This window comes from Schistocerca nitens, chromosome 3 (genome assembly GCF_023898315.1).
Source record: "Schistocerca nitens isolate TAMUIC-IGC-003100 chromosome 3, iqSchNite1.1, whole genome shotgun sequence".
Taxonomy (NCBI): Eukaryota; Metazoa; Arthropoda; class Insecta; order Orthoptera; family Acrididae; genus Schistocerca; species Schistocerca nitens.
This window is the reverse complement of record NC_064616.1, coordinates 884,573,042-884,593,100: the sequence shown is the minus strand read 5'-3', so window position 1 is coordinate 884,593,100 and position 20,059 is coordinate 884,573,042. Positions and strand designations below refer to the sequence as shown.

The 20,059-nt window shown below is 45.7% G+C and overlaps 1 protein-coding gene across 1 annotated transcript in view; it reads left to right on the top strand.

Moving 5' to 3' along the window:
* The window catches only part of LOC126249465 (uncharacterized), a 129,230-nt gene that overhangs the window by 93,601 nt on the left and 15,570 nt on the right, over nucleotides 1–20,059 (top strand). The window contains exon 2 of the mRNA XM_049951120.1: nucleotides 17,986–18,198. Within this exon, the coding sequence (XP_049807077.1) occupies nucleotides 17,986–18,198 (213 nt within the window). The remainder of the gene's footprint in view (nucleotides 1–17,985; nucleotides 18,199–20,059) is intronic.

Genomic DNA, 20,059 nt, shown 5'->3' with positions numbered 1-20,059 from the left:
ACCTTCACATTCAAAAATGTGCTGAGGGACTTAAATTTGTCATATGCGTAGGTGAGTTTTCAGTTTCGTATTTACACGAAGATATCCTATTCCGATTAATGAATCTCAAGTCACGAATGTAGTTCCCCAAAATTTAGTTTTTGCCACTTTGGATGCATTACTCTGAAGTGGTTCATTGTTTGGTGAGCAGGAGATTTACAGCTGATATTGATTCGGGCCTTGCCGTACAGTTTTATAGTTGCTGGCAAAGAACTTTGGGCAATCAGCCGCCGTGCCGAGCGTCTATCACGTGACGCCCGTGACCTGCTTGTATTTGGTGGAATATTTGCAACAACGGAATGCAGTTGGCGATACTGATATGCGTGAAAATAACAATAAATATCCTGCACATGGTGAAATGTATGCTTCGAAATAACCATGATACAGAACGGAAAATTATACTAATAATAACAAAATTACAGAGGAATGCTATTCGTAACAGGGCAATATATGCATTTCTCTTTTTGTACACATTTAAATTAGTATCACTATCATAAACAGAGGAAGATTGTTCTGAAATATTCAGTGCAGACCCGTGATGCCTTCTACTGCGAGCTGATAGTAAAGTGTAATGGGCAAAAAACATTGTCAAGCACTCTGACATGCGTGCCGAAGATCTCGGTGTTAGATCACGCTGGCCTCCCTGCATCGATAGTTCGCTCCGGCCTGGTGCTTAAGTTGGATGGCGTAAAGCCTATCGCAGTCACCGCTAGCTGGCAATGGTATTGTTTCCACAGCGGCAGGGGCCTTTAATTCATCGTAGTTTCATCAATTTTAACGAAATATTTATAAATTATACACACAAACCGTCCTTGTTAATCAGTCTAGCTATTAGTGAAAACTGTGCTACAATCCCTAAATTAGTTGCTGATATTAGCCCGAACATACAGACAGAAACCACAGTTGGAGACTTTAATTTAGTTATGTAGAGATACCTAGATAGAAGAAGATGCACTAGAAGAAGAAGATAGACAGATTAATAAGAGCTTCGGCGCAATTTCGGGTTTGGATCCTTAGTATACTTGTAGAACCGAAAGCACTCGGCCCAATCCCTCCACCACAAGATGCGGTATTGATTTGATTTTAAATAACATTTGTCTAAATGCCGTATGATCAATATTTTGTGAGTAAATATTTGATAAGCTACGGAATGTCGAAAAATTGGTGGATGCGAAGCCACATACATAGAACAAAAATAGTGACGTAAAACGAGAAGCACTACAGAAAATTTTTTTTGTAGCGAAAGATCTTAAATATTAACAATGGTTTTGAATCTTTGACAGGAGCTTACTACACCCCGTCAGTCTAAATTAAATGAAGTCATAAAAAATAGATAAATTTTAAGATGGTGTTTTTAATTCTTCAGGAGTTCTATATAGTCTCCTTCCACTTGAGCACATTGGACGAAACCTTCACACAACGACGTGACACCGTCTGAAAACTAGTTCAAAAATCGCTCTGAGCACAATGGAACTTAACATCTGAGGTCATCAGTCCCCTAGAACTTAGAACTACTTAAACCTAACTAACCTAAGGACATCACACACATCCATGCCCGAGGTAGGATTCGAACCTGCGACCGTAGCAGTCGCGTGGTTCCGGACTGAAGCGCCTAGAACCGCTCGGCCACCACGGCCGGCTGAAAACTAATTCTCTCGGATATTATTCTGCTCAGGCGTCGCGCTGGATTGTCAGTTAGGTTGTCAAAGCGCTGAGTCTTCATGTGAATTTCTGCACTTTGTCGTTTGTGGTAGGCATGAACTGATTATACCAAACGTCGTCATACATGAAGAATTCTTCCTGAAAAGAACTGCCTCTGTTATGCGTTTCAATCAACTCTTTGCAAGCATCCACGCATCGTTGTTTTTATTCGCGAGTCAAAGCATTTAGGAGAATGGCTGCAAGTGTCGAGCCACCGTTCACATCGACGACATCGTTTATAGGGACGACCATCGAGCTAGTGTAGCAAAAATGTGATTCACCCGAAGTGCCGACAAGTTTACATTTATCAACGGTCAATGCTGATAGTCTCGTACCTACTGCAATCATAATTGACGATGTCGTTGGTTCACCATGTGAACACATGAGGGTGGTCTGCTGCGGAGCTCCACGTTCAACAGTGTACCACGAACGGAGTGCGCAGAAACACTTGTGTGTAAACCAGCATTGTGCTCTTTCGGCAGCGATGCCACAGATCACCATCTGTCGTACTTGACAGAGCACACTAACCGCCAAACCCAATGACCTGTGAACAGTCGTGGATGTCCAATCATTTAGTGCCTAGTGGTAGTTCCACTGCCCTTCCACCTCTTTCCGTAGATGCTCACGACAGCGGCACGTGAACATTCGATAGCTGCGCCGTTTTCGAGATACTCGTTCACAGGCTCTGCGTAATAATAATCTGTCCTTTGTCAGAGTCGCTTATCTCGTTAGATTTCCCCACTTGCAGCCCATATCTTCGCCAGGGTGATCACCCGTCCGTGTCTGTTCCGCTTACATACTTCAGTTGCCGCGTCACGTGTTTGCAACGCCACCAGGCAGCATCCAACGTCGCAGTGGGCAGTGGTCACAATGTTTTGGCTGCTCCGTGGATATATCCTTGATAGAAATCTTATTGTTAACAAATTCGAATATACACTACTGGCCATTAAAATTGCTACACCAAGAAGAAATGCAGATAATAAACGGGTATTCATTGGACAAATATATTATACTAGAACTGACATGTGGTTACATTTTCACGCAGTTTGGGTGCACAAATCCTGAGAAATCAGTACCCAGAACACCCACCTCTGGCCGTAATAACGGCCTTGATACGCCTGGGCATTGAGTCAAACAGAGCTCGGATGGCGTGTACAGGTACAGCTGCCCGTGAAGCTTCAACACGATACCACGGTTCATCAAGAGTAGTGACTGGCGTATTGTGAGGAACCACCATTGACCAGACATTATCAATTGGTGAGAGATCTGGAGAATGTGCTGGCCAGGGCAGCAGTCTAACGTTTTCTGTAACCAGAAAGGCCCGTACAGGACCCTTCAGCATGCGGTCGTGCATTATCCTGCTGAAATGTAGGGTTTCGCAGGGATCGAATGAAGGGTAGAGCCACGGGTCCTAACACATCTGAAATGTAACGTCCACTGTTCAAAGTGCCGTCAATGCCAACAAAAAGTGACCGAGACGAGTAACCAACGGCACCCCATACCATCACGCAGAGTGATATGCCAGTATGGCGATGACGAATACATACTTTCAATGTGCGTTCACCGCGATGTCACCAAACACGGATGCGACCATGATGATGATGTAAAAAGAACCTGGATTCATGCGAAAAATTGACTTTCTGCATTCGTGCACCGAGGTTTGTCGTTGAGTACACCGTCGCAGGCGCTCCTGTCAGTGATGCAGCGTAAAGGTAACCGCAGCCATGGTCTCCGAGCTGATAGTAGATACTGCTGCAAACGTTGTCGAAGTGTTCGTGCAGATGGTTGTTGTCTTGCAAACGTTCCCATCTGTTGACTCAGGGATCGAGACGTGGCTGCATGATCCGTTACAGCCATGTGGATGAGATGCCTGTCATCTCACCGAGCGAGGTGGCGCAGTGGTTAGACACTGGACTCGCATTCGGGAGGACGACGGTTCAATCCCGCGTCCGGCCATCCTGATTTAGGTTTTCCGTGATTTCCCTAAATCGCTCCAGGCAAATGCCGGGATGGTTCCTTTCAAAGGGCACGGCCGACTTCCTTCCCCATCCTTCCCTAATCCGATGAGACCGATGACCACGCTGTCTGGTCTCCTTCCCCAAAACCAACCAACCAACCAACCAACCAACCAGCCTGTCATCTCGACTGCTAGTGAAACGAGGCCGTTGGGATCCAGCACGGCGTGCGGTATTCCCCCCTGAACCCACAGATTCCATATTCTGCTAACAGTCGGGCCGGCCGGTGTGGCCAGGCGGTTCTAGGCGCTTCAGTCTGGAACCGCGTGACCGCTACGGTCGCAGGTTCGAATCCTGCCTCGGGCATGGATGTGTGTGATGTCCTTAGGCTAGTTAAATTTAAATAGTTCTAAGGTCTAGGGGACTGATGACCACAAATGTTAAGTCCCATAGTGCTCAGAGCCATTTGTTTGTTTTTTTGCTAACAGTCATTGGATCTCGACCAACGCGAGCAGCAATGTCGCGATACGATAAACCGCAATCGCGATAGGCTACAATCCGTCCTTTATCAAAGACGGAAACGTGATGGTACGCATTTCTCCTCCTTACACGAGGCATCACAACAACGTTTCACCAGGCAACGTCGGTTAACTGCTGTTTGTGTATGAGAAATCGGTTGGAAACTTTCCTCGTGTCAGCACGCTGTACGTGTCGCCACCGGCGCCAACCTTGTGTGAATGCTCTGAAAAGCTAATCATTTGCATATCACAGCATCTTCTTTCTGTCGGTCAAATTTCGCTTCTGTAGCACGTCATGTTCGTGGTGTAGCAATTTTAATGGCGAGTAGTGTATTTGCTTTTAACTTGCAGAAACACCTTTCAGGATTTCAAAAGTTATTTCTCAGCCCCTGTATGCAATATCGCATTGAAATAACAGTGACGGTAAATATTTCAATGCCTACAATATTTCATATTGGTAGCACACTTCATACACACAGTTTGAAACAATGTTAGAAAAAATGAAGGAAAGTTAGGGTTTAGCGTTCTAGTAACAACGAATAAGTTAGTGACGAAACATAAACTCAGAACGGACATTGGTGGGAAAGTAGTTTCATCGATTCCTTCTTAATCGAGCCGTCCCGATACTTTCCTTAAACGATTTAGGGAAACCATGGAATACCTAAAGCTGGATAGCCAAACAGGATTTGCAACTCGATCCTCAAGATTGAAAATCCAGTGTCTTAACGTTGTGCCACGTTGTTGGGCAGTGTCTTAAAACGATAACAGGCTGTAGATGGCACTAGTTTCAATTATCTATATAACAACACATCGACCTAATATCAAGTTTTTTGAGAGACTGTTCTTGTCTGTTCGTCCGTGCCGTCTCCCCCTCTTCCACCCATCACACTCCAACACTCTTAAAGATATTCAATAGTTTCATTGCTTCCATATCATTTGCGTCAGTCACCTTGCTGGGAGCAACCACCATGTCAACGGTACGAGATCGCACTGCTTACCAATAGAAACCGCTGATATTTGCATGATTATACATTATCAATAATAATAACGTGAAGTAACAATAAGGTGATGATGCAGGAGAGGAGGTGTGCTGCGTGGGAGTAAGCTGAGCCCCTTCTGCTATCTCAGGTGTCACGGCCGACGAGGCGGAGATTGCTTATTTCGGCCGGATCGTCTGACGGGAAGCGACCTGCTACGCCCCCAGCACTTCAAGTGCCCTGATATGACTGGCGGAAATGGCAATGCTTTCTTATAACAGAAGTTTATTGTTGCTTTTTCCAAACGTACCTTCGCGTCGTCTAGGGCTCTGCATGTTTTCTTAAATACATTGCTTGTAAGATTTTCGTGTTATTGTTTCTCCTATCATCAAATTAATTAATCCTAGACAAGTGTCTGTCATATTGTATTGAATTTCCTGTTTTTGGCCTGGGTTATTTCGGTTGCGACCATTCCTCTTTCGCATTTATCTATTTAATTTCTTCTCCAGCATTACATTCCAATTTGTTTCCACTTCTGCTTACCATTTATGTAACTTATATATATCACATCCTCCCCTTCCCAACAGCGCTATTGTCTAAATACAAAATCTCAAGAACTCCTGCATGGAGGATTGGGCATTTGCTTGGTTACTACATTGAAGAAAACGTCTATACAGAAACAGACCTGCCGTTTTTGTTCTCCTTGACTCTTACGTCGATTAATGTTTTGCTCTATGCAGCTCATTGACTTATCACTCAACATAATATTCTTATTTTACGAGATAGATCATTAGCTGGTTTTATAAAATACACTACTGGCCATTAAAATTGCTACACCAAGAACAAATGCAGATGATAAACGGGTATTCATTGGACAAATAGATTATACTAGAACTGACATGTGATTACATTTTCACGCAATTTGGGTGCATAGATCCTGAGAAATCAGTACCCAGAAAAACCACCACTGGCCGTAATAACGGCCTTGATACGCCTGGGCATTGAGTCAAACAGAGCTTGGATGGCGTGTACAGGTAGAGCTGCCCATGAAGCTTCAACACGATACCACATTTCATCAAGAGTCGTGACTGGCGTATTGTGACGAGCCAGTTGCTCGGCCACCATTGATCAGACGTTTTCAGTTGGTGAGAGATCTGCAGAATGTGCTGGCCAGGGCAGCAGTCGAACATTTTCTGTATCCAGAAAGGCCCGTACAGGACCTACAACATGCGGTCGTGCATTATCCTGCTGAAATGTAGGGTTTCGCAGGGATCGAATGAAGGGTAGAGCCACGGGTCCTAACACATCTGAAATGTAACGTCCACTGTTCAAAGTGCCGTCAATGCGAACAAGAGGTGACTCAGACGTGTAACCAATGGCACCCCGTAGCATCACGCCGTGTGATACCCCAGTGTGGCGATGACGAATAGACCGCTTCAAATGTGCGTTCACCGCGATGTCGCGAAACACGGATGCGACCATCATGATGATGTAAACAGAACCTGGATTCATCCGAAAAAATGACGATTTGCCACTCGTGCACCCAGGTTCGTCGTTGAGTACATCATCGCAGGCGCTCCTGTCTGTGATGCAGCGTCAAGGGGAACCGCAGCCATGGTCTCCGAGCTGATAGTCCATGCTGCTGCAAACGTCGTCGAACTGTTCGTGCAGATCGTTGTTGTCTTGCAAACGTCCCCATCTGTTGACTCAGGGATTGAGACGTGGCTGCATGATCCGTTTCAGCCATGCGAATAAGATGCCTGTCATCTCGACGGCTAGTGATACGAGGCCGCTGCGATCCAGCACGTCGTTCCGTATTACCCTCCTGAACCCACCGATTGTATATGCTGCTTACAGTCATTGGATCTCGACCAACGCGAGCAGTAATGTCGCGATACGATAAACCGCAATCGCTATAGGCTACAATCCGACCTTTATCAAAGTCGGAAACGTGATGGTACACATCTCTCCTCCTTACACGAGGCATCACAACAACGTTCACCAGGCAACGCCGGTCAACTGCTGTTTGTGTATGAGAAATCGGTTGGAAACTTTCCTCATGTCAGCACGTTGTAGGTGTCGCCACCGGCGCCAACCTTCTGTGAATGCTCTGGAAAGCTAATCATTTGCATATCACAGCATCTTCTTCCTGTCGGTTAAATTTCGCGTCTGTAGCACGTCATCTTCGTGGTGTAACAATTTTAATGGCCAGTAGTGTATAGAATAGATATGTGATGGTTATATATTATTCTATAGGTAATTCAATCATTCGTATATCGCACAATTAAAAGGTGTTATTCTTTTTGCCAGACCTCAGACCAGTCGAGAGACATCACTCGATATATTATAAATTAAATATCCCCCCTTCCAGCAAACCGCCGCGTTTTTCTGTCTTTATGGGAAACTACTCTCAGAAACTACTGTAGGATTGTTGATACAATTTTCACTAATAGACTGATATATAATTCATAATTATACAACAATGGTAAGTGTTAAGTACATGTAGAGCTGCGCACAACTGAAATTATAGTTCGGTAGTTTTGGTACAGTACAAACATGACATAGTAAATGGTACAATTAACGGTAGTATTTGTAGCAGTGGTGGGGAAAGAAACAGTAATGAATGTATGCGAGAGAAACTGGGAGCCAACGACGGCTTGCGTTTTGTTTTCTTTTGCCCTTTTTTAAGGAAATAACATTTTCCAGTGCTACCTCATAAATATGTACAGTTTTTTTATTTTTACTGCAACATTCCTCTTTTCACATTAAAAAAATTCGAATAAAGCATAAATTAAACATTGACAAATTCAGTTTTGCTATAAATGCTGTTTATTTTTAAGTAACACACATGGAGAGAGCTATGTAGAACAAAAACGTTCTTTAGGTTACACGGCCCTATACAGGGTGTTACAAAAAGGTACGGCCAAACTTTCAGGAAACATTCCTCACACACAAAGAAAGAAAATATGTTATGTGGACATGTGTCCGGAAACGCTTACCTTCCAAGTTAGAGCTCATTTTATTGCCTCTCTTCAAATCACATCAATCATGGAATGGAAACACACAGCAACAGAACGTACCAGCGTGACTTCAAACACTTTGTTACAGGAAATGTTCAAAATGTCCTCCGTTAGCGAGGATACATGCATCCACCCTCCGTCGCATGGAGTCCCTGATGCGCTGATGCAACCCTGGAGAATGGCGTGTTGTATCACAGCCGTCCACAATACGAGCACGAAGAGTCTCTACATTTGGTACCGGGGTTGCGTAGACAAGAGCTTTCAAATGCCCCCATAAATGAAAGTCAAGAGGGTTGAGGTTAGGAGAGCGTGGAGGCCATGGAATTGGTCCGCCTCTACCAATCCATCGGTCACCGAATCTGTTGTTGAGAAGCGTACGAACACTTCGACTGAAATGTGCAGGAGCTCCACCGTGCATGAACCACATGTTGTGTCGTACTTGTAAAGGCACATGTTCTAGCAGCATAGGTAGTGTATCCCGTATGAAATCATGGCGGTGAATCGAGGAAGTACAGTAGATACTGACGAAACTAAAATGAGCTCTAACATGGAAATTAAGCGTTTCCGGACACATGTCCACATAACATCTTTTCTTTATTTGTGTGTGAGGAATATTTCCTGAAAGTTTGGCCGTACCTTTTTGTAACACCCTGTATATGGCCTTACACAGTTTCTAAGCTGTTCACCACTTCCGGTTTTTAGTGGAATCTGCTAAGACACTGATCGCACACGCAAACGAAGTGTTCCAAATGAGATAACGCTCGACATGTAGGCTACATACCTAACGTAAAAGTATAGCAGTAACGATCTTAACTGGCCATGGCTACTAGGGAAACTGCTGTAGTCTACACTTATCTCTGGTAGTCTACGGTGGCCTACGGTACTTTTACAACTCTAGTGTAGAGTTACCTGTTCCATATTTATTGGCGTTTGGGACACATCTGTCACTAGATATTATAATTAAAATCGTCGCCCCGGTTTTCTGCGCGTATGTGAAGACTAAGTTCACGAACTACTGTAGGGATTTTGATACAGTTTCCACTAATAGACAGACTGAGTCACGAGAAAGGTCTGAGTACATAATTTATTACCACCATACCAGGAAGTCGTCCGGCCGTGGATACTTACAATTAGTTCCACCCGTGGGAAGCCTGGGCGGGTTGGCAACCTTAATGGAAAATGCCATTTTGTTTTTCTCGGATGCTGCGTGCAGGCCTTTGTGTTCTGTCTACTACATGGGGCAATTAGAGGAAATGTAGTCGAAGCGGTAGAGGGGAGCAGTGGCTGGCCTCGAGTGGTAATAGGAAACCGTGCGGAGAGGCAGTGGCGGGCACTCGGGGGACGGCCGCCTCCCCGCCTCCTGGGGCGCTCTGCACGCCATTCCACGAACACTCTTTCCTCACGCAACCAATTTACAAAAAAACGAATTTATCCCACAGACCAGAACGCTGTCTGAAAGGTCCGCATCCTTCGTCACCACGACATTTGTAATCCGAATACGAAATATAACTAAATAGCAGTAATTCATCATACGAGGGCAGTTCAATAAGTAATGCAACACATTTTTTTTCTCGGCCAATTTTGGTTGAAAAAACCGGAAATTTCTTGTGGAATATTTTCAAACATTCCCGCTTCGTCTCGTATAGTTTCATTGACTTCCGACAGGTGGCAGCGCTGTACGGAGCTGTTAAAATGGCGTCTGTGACGGATGTGCGTTGCAAACAACGGGCAGTGATCGAGTTTCTTTTGGCGGAAAACCAGGGCATCTCAGATATTCATAGGCGCTTGCAGAATGTCTACGGTGATCTGGCAGTGGACAAAAGCACGGTGAGTCGTTGGGCAAAGCGTGTGTCATCATCGCCGCAAGGTCAAGCAAGACTGTCTGATCTCCCGCGTGCGGGCCGGCCGTGCACAGCTGTGACTCCTGCAATGGCGGAGCGTGCGAACACACTCGTTCGAGATGATCGACGGATCACCATCAAACAACTCAGTGCTCAACTTGACATCTCTGTTGGTAGTGCTGTCACAATTGTTCACCAGTTGGGATATTCAAAGGTTTGTTCCCGCTGGGTCCCTCGTTGTCTAACCGAACACCATAAAGAGCAAAGGAGAACCATCTGTGCGGAATTGCTTGCTCGTCATGTGGCTGAGGGTGACAATTTCTTGTCAAAGATTGTTACAGGCGATGAAACATGGGTTCATCACTTCGAACCTGAAACAAAACGGCAATCAATGGAGTGGCGCCACACCCACTCCCCTACCAAGAAAAAGTTTAAAGCCATACCCTCAGCCGGTAAAGTCATGGTTACAGTCTTCTGGGACGCTGAAGGGGTTATTCTGTTCGATGTCCTTCCCCATGGTCAAACGATCAACTCTGAAGTGTATTGTGCTACTCTTCAGAAATTGAAGAAACGACTTCAGCGTGTTCGTAGGCACAAAAATCAGAACGAACTTCTCCTTCTTCATGACAACGCAAGACCTCACACAAGTCTTCGCACCCGAGAGGAGCTCACAAAACTTCAGTGGACTGTTCTTCCTCATGCACCCTACAGCCCCGATCTCGCACCGTCGGATTTCCATATGTTTGGCCCAATGAAGGACGCAATCCGTGGGACGCACTACGCGGATGATGAAGAAGTTATTGATGCAGTACGACGTTGGCTCCGACATCGACCAGTGGAATGGTACCGTGCAGGCATACAGGCCCTCATTTCAAGGTGGCGTAAGGCCGTAGCATTGAATGGAGATTACGTTGAAAAATAGTGTTGTGTAGCTAAAAGATTGGGGAATAACCTGGTGTATTTCAATGCTGAATAAAACAACCCCTGTTTCAGAAAAAAAATGTGTTGCATTACTTATTGAACTGCCCTCGTATTTTACTATCAGATATAAACAAATCTTTCGTGGGTTCACATCTTCAACACTAGGTGCATTGAGCCATTCTTATTATGTGGAGTGAAGGTTATTTGTGAAAGGAAAGCGAAGATGAACAGGCAAGCAAGCTATAAACGTTTCATTTAGTCAACTTAAAACACTATAGCAACAGATGTAAATGCGATTGTGCAGTGTAATATCGTAATGTAGTGACATGTAATGTCCTTCAGGCATGCATCTATGTCTGAAGGAACAGACACTGCAGACAATCTACGGCTGTGTGAAATAGATTAGTTATCAACTGTACAATTTATTAGCGGTAGCTCATTATGAGAAATGTTCTGTTGACAGTCTAAACGCAGAGACGCGAGGAAACGGTCAAAGACGAAAACAGTCAGTAGCAGAGCCGAACCGTTCCATGCGGGGATAATTATGTTGGTGGATAGTTTCAACTGAGTATCTGCGAATGTTCACATGACCACTGATACCAGCATCGTCGAACAACTTACGCAGAACGTCCAACTTGAGTGGCAATTCTACGAAAGGACCCTTCCACCACTCGCTCCGTTGGGTGTAGGAAGCTCAAGTGTGTCCCTGTGACATGGTTGTCTGCTTGGTTCACACGTTTGTACCACCACACTGACCCTTCTGGCTATGAGCATTCCCTACTACAGGCTACACACAGACCGCTCCCTCGTGGCTATGCTACAACGTTATCTGTTGGCGGACGACGTTGAAACCATTATCAGTACATCAACTATCCCCCGATGGCATATATCGTCATCGGATGAAAATGGACGTCGTCTCTCCAGGTGTACTAATTTTTTTCCTGCGGTGTATTTAGATGGTCAGATGACACTCCAACAAGCGCAGTAGTAACAAAACCTGTCTCTCAATATAAGCATATTCCCCACTAATTGTAGTGCAGTAAACAAAGTTTCTTAATCTGACTGCATGAGGTTATCATATTATGCTCCAATGCAAACGTGCTTTATCTCTCACTCGTTTTTCAGCTCCAGGAGGCTTTCTAATTTTGTGTTCTTTCGTGCGTACCTCTGCTCAGATGAACTTTCTTGCTTCTACAGAAATCACATGTGCGTATGGCATTTTCGTCCGGGAGTCCCCTCCAGGGGAGATGGACCGATTGGTGCAAGTTTTTTTATTTGGCTCCACTTCAGTGTCTTGCGCGCCGGTGAGGATGAGATTATGATGAGGACAACACACACATCCATTCCCCAAGCCACGAACTGCTCACATTCTGCTACAGACATTTACACTGATGTGACAAAGGTAATGGAACACCGTAAACCACATATAGAGATGACGGTAGTATCGCGTACACGAGGTACACTACTGGCCATTAAAATTGCTTCACCAAGAAGAAATGCAGATGATAAACTGGTATTCATTGGACAAATACATTATACTAGAACTGACATGTGAGTACATTTTCACGCAATTTGGGTGCATAGATACTCAGAAATCAGTTCCCAGGACAACCACCTCTAACTGTAATAACGGCTTTGATACGCCTGAGCATTAAGCCAAACAGAGCTTGGATGGCGTGTACAGGTACAGCTGCCCATGCAGCTTTAACACGATACGACAGTTCATCAAGAGTAGTGACTGGCGTATTGTGAAGAGCCAGTTGCTCGGCCACCATTGACCAGACGTTTTCAATTGGTGAGAGATCTGGAGAATGTGCTGGCCAGGGTAGCAGTCGAGCATTTTCTGTATCCAGAATGGCCCGTACAGGACCTGCAACATGCGGCCGCGCATTATCCTGCTGCAACGTAGGGTTTCTCAGGGATTGAATGAAGGGTAGAGCCACGGGCCGTAACACATCTGAAATGTAACGTCCACTGTTCACAGTTCCGTCAGTGCGAACAAGAGGTGACCGAGACGTGTAACCAATGGCACCCCATACCATCACGCCGGGTGATACGCCAGTATGGCGATGACGAGTACACGCTTCCAATGTGCTTTCACCGCGATGTCACCAAACACGGATTCGACCATCATGATTCTGTAAACAGAACCTGGATTCATCGGAAAAAATGACGTTTTGCCATTCGTGCACCCAGGTTCGTCGTTTAGTACACCATCGCAGGCGCTCCTGTCTGTGATGCAGCGTCAAGGGTAACCGCAGACATGGTCTCCGAGCTGATAGTCCATGCTGCTGCAAACGTCGTCGAAGTGTTCGTGCAGAAGGTTGTTGTCTTGCGCAAACGTCCCCATCTGTTTACTCAGAGATCGAGACGTGGCTGCACGATCCGTTACAGCCACGCGGATAAGATGCCTGTCATCTCGACTGCTAGTGATACGAGGCCGTTGGGATCCAGCACGACGTTCCGTATTACCCTCCTGAACCCAACGATTCCATATTCTGCTAACAGTCATTGGATCTCGACCAACGCGACCAGCAATGTCGCGATACGATAAACCGCAATCGCGATAGGCTACAATCCGACCTTTATCAAAGTCGGAAACGTGATGGTACGAATTTCTCCTCCTTACACGAGGCATCACAACAACGTTTCACCAGGCAACGCCGATCAACTGCTGTTTGTGTATGAGAAATCGGTTGGAAACTGTCCTCATGTCAGCACGTTGTAGGTGTCACCACCGGTACCAACCTTGTGTGAATGCTCTGGAAAGCTAATCATTTGCATATCACAGCATCTTCTTCCTGTCTGTTAAATTTCGCGTCTGTAGCACGTCATCTTCGTCGTGTAGCAATTTTAATGGCCAGTAGTGTATAAAAGGGCGGTACATTTGCAGCCCTGTCATTTGTACTCAGGCGATTCCTGTGAAAAGATTTGCGGCGTGATTATGGCCGCACGATGGGAATTACACTTTGAATGTGGAATGGTAGTTGGAGCTAGAAGCATGGGACATTTCATTTCGAATATCGTTGGGGAATTCTATATTTGGAGATCCACAGTGTCAAGAATATGCCGATAATACCAAATTTCAGGCAATACCTCTCACGACTCACGCCCGGTACTCACAGCTTTACTTCTGCCAGTACCTCGTCTCCTACCTTCCAAGGCAAAGGTCCCGAGTTCGAGTCTCGGTCGGGCACACAGTTTTAATCTGCCAGGAAGTTTCATATCAGCGCACACTCCGCTGCAGAGTGAAAATCTCATTCTGGAATAGCTCTCACAACGGACAACGCAGTGGCCGACAGCCTTCACTTAACGACAGAGAGCAACGGCGTTTGCACAGGGCTAATAGACAAGCAACATTGCATGAAATAATCGCAGAAATCGATGTTTCACGTTCGACGAACGAATCAATTAGGACAGTGCGGCGAAATATGGCGTTAATGGGCTATGGGAACAGGCGACCGACGCGAGTACCACCTTTGGTAACAGCACGGCATTGCCTGGGCTCGTGACCAATCGGTTGGGCCTAGACGACTGTAAAACAGTGGCCTGGTGGGATGAGTTCCGGTTTCAGTTGGTAAGAGCTGATGGTAGGGTTCGAGTGTGGTGCAGATCCCAGGAAGCCATGGATCGAAGTTGTCAACAAAGCACTGTGTAAGCTGGTGGTGGCTCTATAATGGTGTGACATGGCTTTACATGGAATGGACTGGGTCCTTGGTTATGGTGGGCTACTTGCAGACCATTTTCAGCCATTCATGCGCTACATGATCCCAACAACCATGGAATTTTTATAGATGGCAATGCGCCATGTTACCGGGCCACAATTGTTCGCGATTGGCTTGAAGAACATTCTGAAACTTTCGAGCGAATAATCTAAGCACCCAGGTCGCCCGATATGTACTCCACCGAACATTTATGGGACATTATCGAGATATGTGTTTGTGCACAAAATTCTGGACTGGCAGTACTTTCGACATTATGGATATCTATAGAGGCAGCGTGGCTCACTATTTCTGCAGGGGACTTCCAACAAATTGTGTCCATGCCAAGGCCAGTTGCCGCACTGTGCCGGACAAAACGAGGTCCGATACGATATTAGGAAGTATACCTGTCAGAGACAGCAAAGGACCTGGAAGAGCAGCTGAACGGAATGGACACTGTCTTGAATCAACAAAAGCAAGATGATGATAATGGAATCAGACACTTGAAGTAGTAGATGAGTTTTGCTATTTAGGAAGCAAAATAACTGATGGTGGCCGAAGTAGAGACGACATAAAATGTAGACTGGCCATGACAAGGAAAGCGTTTCTGAAGAAGAGAAATTTGTTAACATCGAGCATAGATTTAAGTGTCAGGAAGTCTTTTCTAAAAGTATTTTTATGGAGAGTAGCCATATATGGAAGTGAAACATGGATTATAAATAAATTAGGCAAGAAGAGAATAGAAGCTTTAGAAATGTGGTGCTACAGAAGAATGCTGAAGATTAGATGCTTAGGTCACGCAGCTAATAGGGAAGTACTGAATAGAATTGGGGAGATGAGGAATTTGTGGCACAACGTGACTAAAAGAAGCGAGCGGTTGGCAGGACACTTTTGAGGCCTCAAGGGATCACCAATTTAGTATTAGAAGGAGGGAGAGGAAGACCAAGAGATGAATATGCTAAGCAGATTCAGAAGGATGTAGGTTGCAGTAGTTACTCGGAGATGGAGAGGCTTGCACAGGATTGACTAGCATGGACAGCTGCATCAAATCAGTCACTGGACAGAAGACCACAACAACAACAATCGACTCGATACTCTACTTCTACATCAACATGGACACACCACACTGCACCTTACGGCGCGTGGCGGGGGGTACCCTATACCACTACTAGTCATTTATTTTCTGTTCCACTCGCAAATAGAGCGAGGAAAAAACCACTATCTATACGCCTCCGTAAGTGTCTTAACTTCTCGTATCTTATCTTCGTGGTCCTCACGCGCAGTGTATGTTGGAGGTAACAGAATTGTTTTGCAGTCAGCTTCAAATGCCGGTTCTCTAAATTTTCTAAATAGTGTTCCCCGAAATGAATGTAACCTTCCCTCCAGAGATTCCCACTTGAGTTCCCGAAGCATTTCCGTAACACTTGCATTTATTCGAACCTGCCGGTAACAAATCTGGCAGCCGGCGTCTGAATTGCCTACATGTCATCCTAGAATTCAGCCAATAAACAGAAGTCGACCATTTCCTTTCTTACACCAATCCTCATATGCTCGTTCCAGTTCATATCGCTTTGCAACGTTACTCCTAGATATTTAAACAACGCAACTGTGTCAAGCAGGACACTACTAATGCTGTATCCGAACAGTGCGGGTTTGTTTTTCCCACTCATCCGCATTAATTTACATTTTTCTACATTTAGAGCTATCTGCCATTCATCACAAAGACTAGAAAATTTGTCTAATTCATCTTGTATCCTCCTACAGTCACTCAACGACAACACCTTACCGATCACCACAGCATCATCAGCAAACAGCCGCAAATTGCTGCCCACCCTGTCTGCCAAATCATATATGTATATGTAGATTATTAGCGATCCTATCACACATTCCTGGAGCACTTCTGCCAATGCCCTTGCCTCTGATGAACATTCGCCGTCGAGGGAACATACTGGGTTCTATTACTGAAGAAGTACTGGCAGGCGTGGCCGAGCGGCTCTAGGCGCGCGATCTTCTAGGTCTCAAGGAAATTTATTCAATTCGAACTGAGAATGCATTCAAGGATTCTGCAGCAGACCGGCTTCAGGGATATTGGTCTGTAATTTTTGGGGGTGCCGATCTTCTGCCCTTCTTATACACAGGAGTCACTTGCGCTTGTTCCCAGTCGCTGGGTGAGAGATTCGCTGTAAAAGCAAGATAAGTATGGGGCCAATATCGTTAAGTACTCGTTGAAAAACCGAACTGGGATTCCATCCTGACCTGATGACTTACTTTTTTCAACTCCTTCAGCTATTTCTGTACGCCAGGGATATTTATTACTATGTCGTCTGTACAGGAGTCTGTTCGTATGATTCTCCTGCGGGAACGATTTCTTGAACGTTAAATTTAAAACTTCCGCTTTCATTTTGCTGCCCTCAGCTGCCATATGAGACTCGTCTGCAGGTGACTGTATGGAAGGCTTAGACCCACTTAGCGATTTTACATACGAGGTATCCCACAACTGTCCGCTGCTCGTGGTCTCGCGGTAGCGTTCTCGCTTCCCGAGCACGGGGTCCCGGGTTAGATTCCCGGCGGGTTCAGGGATTTTTCCTGCCTCGAGATGACTGGGTGTTGTTATGTCGTCTTCATCATCATCATTCATCCCCATCACGGTCGGAGGAAGGCAAAGGCAAACCACCTCCACTAGGACCTTGCCTAGTAAAGCGGTGCGGGTCTCCCGCATCGTTCAAATGGTTCAAATGGCTCTGAGCACTATGGGACTTAACATCTATGGTCATCAGTCCCCTAGAACTTAGAACTACTTAAACCTAACTAACCTAAGGACATCACACAACACCCAGCCATCACGAGGCAGAGAAAATCCCTGACCCCGCCGGGAATCGAACCCGGGAACACGGGCGTGGGAAGCGAGAACGCTACCGCACGACCACGAGCTGCGGGCCTCCCGCATCGTTCCCCTACGCTCTGTAAAGAAGCATGGGACTTCATTCCATTTCCATCCCACAACTATTCTCACCTCAGTGTATTATAACATTAATATGTGAGATGTACGGTTTGCATCTACACGAAACAAAACGAAATCTCACGTAGTGGACGGCAGCCAGATATGCGTACTGTGGAGTGTGATGAAGTTCGCTTGTCATCACTTTTGAATATATTACATAAGATATGTATGTAGATTTATTTTTTTCTCTTTTACGAATGTCTTCTTAAGCTTGCAGTAGTGAACCTGGCCTACAGCTGTTCGCCAGCCTTCTCTTCTGACAAGAGACACTGTTAGTTGGAATACATGGCATGTTTTCCTCCCGTTTGCAGGTTAATCCCTCGTCACTTCCAAAATTCAACTGTAACAACGGGTCGGAGTGTGGAGCGCTGACCGGCTTCTACTCGTGTAAAAACGGCCATTGTGACGGCATGTCGAAGATGCACGAGTGTACCTACAAGGCGGATGGCCTTGTCGTCGATAGCGAGCGCGAAAACGTCAAGCTCAACGGCTACTTCCTCTGCAAGAAGGCCCGCTGTACCAAGGTGAGCTCTATTTAAAATAGTTGTGAACGTGCTGGGCTGCTCCTGCCACCTCCGCTACGCAAGGCATTATGCCTGACTGTTCTCAAATAGGAAAACAACACAGAACTAGCAGTTGTGAAACAAGTTGCGATTAATAATAACTATCACGCTAATACAAAATGGTTCAAATGGCTGTGAGCACTATGCGACTTAACTTCTGTGGTCATCAGTCACCTAGAAATTAGAACTAATTAAATCTAACTAACCTAAGGACATCACACACATCCATGCCCGAGGCAGGATTCGAACCTGCGACCGTAGCGGTCGGTCGGTTCCAGACTGTGGCGCCTAGAACCGCACGGCCACTCCGGCCGGCTACGCTAATACAATTGAGAGACTACACAAGAAAACGAAAAACGAAAAATGCGTTCACGAGGAAAATTCTGTGAATTTAGCGAATAACAATTCCTGTAATAATAGCCGGCCGGAGTGGCCGTGCGGTTCTAGGCGCTACAGTCTGGAGCCGAGTGACCGCTACGGTCGCAGGTTCGAATCCTGCCTCGGGCATGGATGTGTGTGATGTCCTTAGGTTAGTTAGGTTTAATTAGTTCTAAGTTCTAGGCGACTGATGACCTCAGAAGTTAAGTCGCATAGTGCTCAGAGCCATTTGAACCATTTGTAATAATAGCAATGGTGAGAAAGCAAAGTATCCTAAAATGGCCTACAACGGGTGAATATCACATAAAATAGCACAGTGGCAGCGTAAAAATGTATTTCCGAGTCACGAACAGACTAGAAAGGAAATAAAGCATAATACACCGGAACCCCAAAGAAACTGGTATACGCTTGCGTATTTAGATACAGAGACATGTAAACAGGAGAAATAGTGCGCTGCGGTAGGCAACGACCAAATAAGACAACAAGTGTCTCTTGTTAGATCGGGTACTGCTGCTACAATGGCAGATTATCGAGAGTTAAGTGAGATTGAAAAGATGTTATAGTCGGAGCACAAGCTATGGGACACACCACCTCCGAGGCAGCGATCAAGTGGGAATTTTCCCTTACGACCTTACTGACAGTATGAGGAATCGGGTAAAACATCAAATCTCGGACATCTCTGCGGCCGGGGAAAGATCCTGCAACCTACGACGACTGAAGATAATCGTTCAACGTGAGAGCGGTGCAACCCTTTCGCAAATTGCTGCAGAATTCAATGTTGGACCATCAACAAGTGTCAGCGTTAGAACCATTCAATGAAACATCATCGATATGGGCTTTCGGAGCCGAAGGCCCACTCGTGTACTCTTGATGACTGCACGATACAAAGCTTTACGCCTCGCCTGGGCCTGTCAACACCGACATTGGACTGTAGATTACTGGGAAGATGTTGACTGGTCAGATGAATCTAGTTTCAAATTGTATCGAGAGGATGGGCGTGTACCTTTATGGAAACAAACTTATGAATCCATGGACCCTGCATGTTAGCAGGGCTGTTGAAGCTGATGGAAGCTCTGTAAGGGTGTGGGGCATGGGCATGTGCACTTGGAATGATAATGGACCCCCTGTTACCTCTAGATACTACTCTGACAGTTGACACGTAAGTAAGCATCCTGTCTGATCACCTGCATCCATTCATGTCCATTGCGCATTCCGACGGACTTCGGCAATTCCAGCAGTACAATGCGCCACCCCACACCTTCAGAATTGCTATAGAGTGGCTCCAGGAACACTCTACTGAGTTTAAACACTTCCGCTGGCCACGAAACTCCCCAGACATGAACATTGTTGAGCCTGTCTAGGATGCCTTGCAACGCGCTGTTCAGAAGATATCTCCACCCTCTCGTACCCTTACGGATTTATGGACAGCCCTGCAGGACTCGTG